This window comes from Carlito syrichta, unplaced genomic scaffold (genome assembly GCF_000164805.1).
Source record: "Carlito syrichta isolate Samal-C Ts95f unplaced genomic scaffold, Tarsius_syrichta-2.0.1 Scaffold315593, whole genome shotgun sequence".
Taxonomy (NCBI): Eukaryota; Metazoa; Chordata; class Mammalia; order Primates; family Tarsiidae; genus Carlito; species Carlito syrichta.
In genome coordinates this window covers 1,976,832-1,982,652 of record NW_007259689.1, presented here as the reverse complement: position 1 = coordinate 1,982,652, position 5,821 = coordinate 1,976,832, and the positions used below count along the sequence as shown (strand labels likewise).

General features: G+C 43.9%; 1 protein-coding gene across 1 annotated transcript in view; it reads left to right on the top strand.

Moving 5' to 3' along the window:
* The first annotated feature begins 5,396 nt into the window (after positions 1-5,396).
* The window catches only part of UCHL1 (ubiquitin C-terminal hydrolase L1), a 14,057-nt gene continuing 13,632 nt past the window's right edge, over positions 5,397-5,821 (top strand). The window contains exons 1-2 of the mRNA XM_021706450.1: positions 5,397-5,570; positions 5,683-5,760. Coding sequence (XP_021562125.1) covers positions 5,538-5,570; positions 5,683-5,760 — 111 coding nt within the window. The 5' untranslated portion in view covers positions 5,397-5,537. The remainder of the gene's footprint in view (positions 5,571-5,682; positions 5,761-5,821) is intronic.

Sequence of the window (5,821 nt, the reverse complement as noted above, 5' to 3'; positions counted from 1 at the left end):
AAAAAAAAAAAAAAAAAAAAAAAAGACATACACAAACAACCATAGATGTGTTATTCATAGTAGATAAAAATTGGAAGCACCTCAAATATCCATCAACCAGTGACTGGACAACAAAAGGTGATATATCTATACAGTAGAATATTATGTAGCAATAAAAAGAAATTGACTTCTGATCCACAGTAAAGCATGAATTAACTTAAGAACTACGCTAAGGACCCAGACATGAAAGACTGCATACTGCATGATTCCATGGACATGAATCTATAGATTTATAGAGCTAGAAAGCCTCAGTAGCTGGCTGGGCTGGGAGAAGAGATTGACTACAAAGGGCAAGAAGGATCTTCTGAGAATTATGGAACTGTGTTAGAACTGGATCGTGGTAATGGTTGGACAAATGCATAGCTCAACTAGAAAGCATTGAATTGTGTGCTTACAATGTGAGAATTTTATGGTATGTCAATTATATCTCAATAAGCTGTTAAAAAGTGTTACAATTATCTGAGAAGATAATACGTTTGAATAGAAAACCATCAGATGTTTGACAGAGCAGAAAATTTGTCTATTACCTCTCAGCCTCAGACTACATCCTTAAGCATGTTCAACCTCACCTACTTAACAATGAGTGTAGGTTAGTTATCAGAATCATCAGAAGGTAGTTTTTAAAGGGCCTTTACATAATAAATCTTCATTATTCCTAGAAAAGTTATGCTTATGATAAAAGCATCTATTGCTGATGAATCACAAATGGCATCTTAATTTGTGAAAGGCAGTTTATTCATCTGTTGATTATGTTTCTCCAACTAGATACATGCCCAGATGGAATCTAAGATGCTTAGGATTCTACACGAGGAAACTGGGACCTAAAGGTCAAATAATTCTTTAGTGGCAGAGTCAGGATTGGAATCAAGATCCTCTTCTTAACAGACTATAGTGTTCAACATCACACTAAATAAGTAAATCCTTACTTCTTTATCCTTTGAAGACACACTGAACCATAACCTCCTCAGCACTTTGGGGGTTTCTCAATGTCAATGAAAAGAAATTACTTGCTGAGGAGAATCACAAAATATTAAAGCAAAAAAGAATCTTGGAGGTTGTATATTTCAAGCTTCCTGGCTTTCTCTCTCTAGCTCCAGCTAGGTTCTTTCTACCACATCCCTAACAGATATTCATCAAGTATTTGAAAAGTTCTGGCACGGTGTGATGGCTCACGCTTATAATCCCAGCACTTTGGGAAGTGGAGGTGAGAGGATTGCCTGAGCTCAGGGGTTTAAGACCAGCTGGGTAACATGGCAAGAACTCATCTCTACAAAAAATAAAAAAAATCAGCTGGGTGGTGGTGTGTGCCTATAGTTCTGGCTGCTTGGAAGGCCGAGGCAGAAGGATCGCCTGAGCCCTGCAGGCCGTGAGCATGCTACTGCACTCCAGCCTGGGTGACAGAGCAAGACTCCAATTAAAAAAAAAAGTTTTGGGCATGCCGTGACACCGTAGCTGACTATCAAGTAGCCTGGTCCCTATCCTCTTCCTTGGTGACAGAACCCATCTTAATCCTTGGAATCTGAAAATGTTACATATTTACTTTCTTAGGCTTGCTTTTGGCTAGTGCATAATCATGTAATTAAATTCTGGCCAATGGCACATTAAAGAATTCTTCAAGAGGGTGGGGCTTCTGGAAAAACTTTTCCTTCATACTTGAGAGAGAATGAGAGTGAGAGAGAATATCATTTTCCTTCTCGCCCTTGGGCCTTGTGTGAAGATGTGATTCTTGTAACTTCTGTTGACATCTTACAACCATTGTGGTTGACACCTTCAACACCATGAAGACAGTGGACTGGCAAGATGGAAGGACTCAAAGTCCTCGATGAGGTCATTGAGCCAGGTGGGAAAGTTGTCAGAATCAAAATGTAGTCACTCTTGTTAAAAACCAAACCAAACCAAAAACAACCCTGACAGAGCAGGAAAAGGCCATGAAGAAAAGGGTTCTCATGAATAATAACCTGGTCACAAAAACCATCACAAAAGACTGCAGACATACGAGGATAATTGACATGTAAAGCTTTGCACATGTCCAGTCAAATTTTGAACAGCTTTCCTGAGATACATTAACCTATTTAAAGATGTTCCATATAGTCCCAGGATTGGGCAACCATCACCCTAGTCCCTATTATATTCCATAATTTTATTTTAAATTTATTTTTTTAAATGCCTTAATTCTGCCATTCATATTTCTTATTCCCACTAGTGTGTGTGTGCACTCTCTTTCCCTCTGCTCTTATAAAATGGCACAAGACAGGATTCAAAACACTGCCAGGTGGCTACAGGTTGTGGCAACTCCATTCAACAACCCCCCCCCACCCTTAAAAAAAAGATAGAATCTATCAAATAAGCTATAAAACCAACTGAACTATAATATCAACCAGTGCCGACCCTGGCAGCATGAGGAATACAGTAAGAACAGTGTTCTGCCTGTCCCATCCAGCAAGTGATCCCAGAAGAGGATACATTCTGACTGGCATACTTGTTCTAAATGCATCCATTGGCCAGACATGGTGGTTCACACTTGTAATCCCAGCACTTTGGGAGGTTGTGGCCAGAAGTTTGAGATCAGCTTGGGCAACATAACAAGACCCCTGTGCCTACAAAAGGGAATAAAATTAGCTGGGTGTTTTGGTGTGTGCCTGTAGTTCCAGTTACTCGGGAGGCTGAGGTGAGAGAATGCTTAAGACCAGTAGTTTGAGGCTGCAATGAGTTGTTATTATACCACTACACCACTGCACTCTAGCTTGGGTGACAGAGCGAGACCCCGTCTCAAAAACAAAAAAACAAAAAACACTCATCCTATTTTTTTCTAAGAGTTGAAAATTGGCTAATGACTGCTACAAAAATCTCCTGTCCTGCAATTTCAGCACCCCCCCTTTTTTTTAAAGAGCAGGATAAGGTTTGTTCATTGCCATCTGTTTGTAAGCAGAGTTGTTTTATTTGCTGCTCTGATGTTTTCTGTAACATAGTAGGCCCTTAGCATAAATATTTGTTGAGTGAATGAATGAATGTCTTCAACAAAGACTTCTGATTGTGATTTCATAACTGCTTTTCTTAATTATTTTGGCAATAGCTAGGAAAACTTATCAATGACTAACTGTTACCTGCCCATCAGCCCTTAACTTAAGTCTTACTTCCTGCAGGAAGCCTTTCACCAGGTTGGGGTCTTCTGATTTCTGCATTCTTTCATATGACTCTTACAACTAATAAAAGCTGCACTGGGGAAGACTCCATGATTATTTACTGTGTTCGCCTTTGTGTCTTCAATTCCAAGTTTTCTAAGTTCAGTGCCCAGCACACAGTAGGTTCTTAATCATAATTTGTTGAGTGAAGCTGGGCAGGGTGGCTCATACTTGTAATCCCAACATTTTGGGAGGCTGAGGCGGGGGTGGGGGGATCACCTGAGACCAGGAGGTCAAGGCTGCAGTGAGCCATGGTCATGCCACTGCATACCAGCTTGGGCAACAGAGTGAGACCCTGACTCAAAACAAAACAAAACAGAATATTTGTTGAATGAATGTCTAAATGAAGCAAATTGGGAATGTAATTTGCCTTTCTCTAAAGGCAAGAACACATTCAACATAACCTATAACCTATCTTGAACGTTATGACTTTTCTTAAAAACAACTTTATTGAGGTACAACTTACATGCCCTAAAATTTACCTACTCTCTTATTTTACCCTAAAATTCACCTTCTCTCTTATCTTTTGCATGAAGGTCATTTTCTGAAGGTGAAATAGAAGTAAAATGTTGTGAAATCTTAGACAGATAATGGGGGTTTGGAGCCCAATTACCCAGGATATACCTCTTGGTTTTACTTTGCAATTGTGACCTTAAGCAGATGAACTTCTCTAAGCCTTCCGAGCTGTCAGAGTTTCTCCACTGGATGCTCTGAGGATTAAATGAGATGGCACAGGCAAAGGGTCCCCAGCAGAAGAGATGACTCAGAAAATGTAGGTTCCCTCACTTCCCTCTGTCACCTGCCAACCTCGGACTTCCGAAGCAGCACATCTGCCCTTTCACTATTATTTTATTCTGAGCATATTTATTTTATTTTATTTTATTTTATTTTATAAAGCAGGATTTATTAAGAGGACAGGAAAGCTCCCACAGTGGGAGGGAACCCGAAGGGGTTGCCCTTTGAGTATATATTTCTAAAATACTCAACAGTCTTGTTTCCACGGTATCCTTTGTACTTTTGCAAGTCCCACTTCATTTTACAGCTTAGCATTCCTGGCACTATTCTTACAGATTTTGGTCCCCTCCCCCCCCCTTTTTTTAGCTGGAGTCTCAAACTGTTACAAAGGCTGGAGTGCAGTGACACAATCACAGTCTCCACTTGATGGATGATCCTTCCCCCTCAGCCTTTCAAGTAGCTGGAACCACAGGTGCGTACACCACGCCCAGATGATTTTTTGATTTATTGTAAAGATGAGGTCTCGCCATGTTGCCCAGGCAGTTCTTGAACCCGTGGGCTCATGCAATCCTCTCACCTCCGCCTCCCAAAGTGGTTGGTATTACAGGCGTGAGCTACCGTGCCTGGCAAGTCCTTTTTATTCATTTTTCAGGGCATGCCTTTTCTTTCCATCTTTTGAACATATTCGTTTAAAAAACCCAAAAAAACAAAACCCACCGAAGATCACCAGAGAACAGTGGTTTCTTCACTTCTCTTTCTTCTTCATGGGGGACTATTCTGTTGTGAGCTCAATATTTTATTTTTCAAAGCCTGTTTTTTAAAAAACAAACAAAAAACAAAAAACCTGCTTTTCCTTTAGTAGCCTGCCATCTCCAAATCATACCTATCTCTTGCCGGATCCGTTTCCTCAAGTCTCCTGTCGCCTGCCTTGTCGCTGTCTTGTGTTACCGCCACATCCCCAGGTCTCTACCGCCTCCCAGGAACAGCCAATTCTTCCAGGGAGTGACATTACATCAGCATTGCTAATGCAATATCTGCTGTCTACCAGGTTATGTCTTATTCTAGGCAGTCGGTTAAGAACGCGCCTCGGTACCGATTTGATTTAACATGGAGGATGAACTGACTAAGGTCAAAGGCATCCGGGGGTCCTACATTTAGATGCATATGGAATATGTATGTACCTGTTGAATTTGTGCTTTTTCTCAGTGCTTTAGAGACCCGGGCTTTGGGTTGGTTGGTGCGGTAGAAAGGATGGGCTTCCAGAAACTTCGCCCCAAATTAAAGACTATGGAGTGCTCCACACTCAGGGACAACCCACCAACAAAACCCACCTCCACCACCAGATTATCTCACCGTCTGCCAGGACTGGGGGCCCGGCCGTACCACTGCGCGCCGCGCGGGGGGGTTGGTACCCACTCGGCCGCGCCCGGCCGCTTCCCCCGCGCTTGGTCGTGCCCCTGCTCCCCCCGCGCAGGCATCCACAGTGCGTCCGGCCGGCGCTTTATATAGTGGCAGCCTGGGCGGCTCCGCTCGCTGTTTTTCGCCTTCTCCGGGTCGAGGCTCGGCGTCGCGGTCGCGAAGATGCAGCTCAAGCCGATGGAGATCAACCCCGAGGTGGGCGCCGGGGGCTCCGTGGCCTGGAGAGCGCGAGGCCGAGGGCCAGTCCGCGCCGGGGAGCCGCGTCGCTGACGGGTCTTTTCTTGTTTTCTTTGCATTTGCCTTCCAGATGCTGAACAAAGTGAGTGGCGTGTCGCCGCGCTGTCCCCTCCCCGGGAGCGCCCAGGCGGGGACCGAGCTCCGGAGCGTGAGGGCTGGGGCGCGGGCCGGGCGCCCTCCCCGAGCCCCCTCCCCGAGCCCCCTCCCCG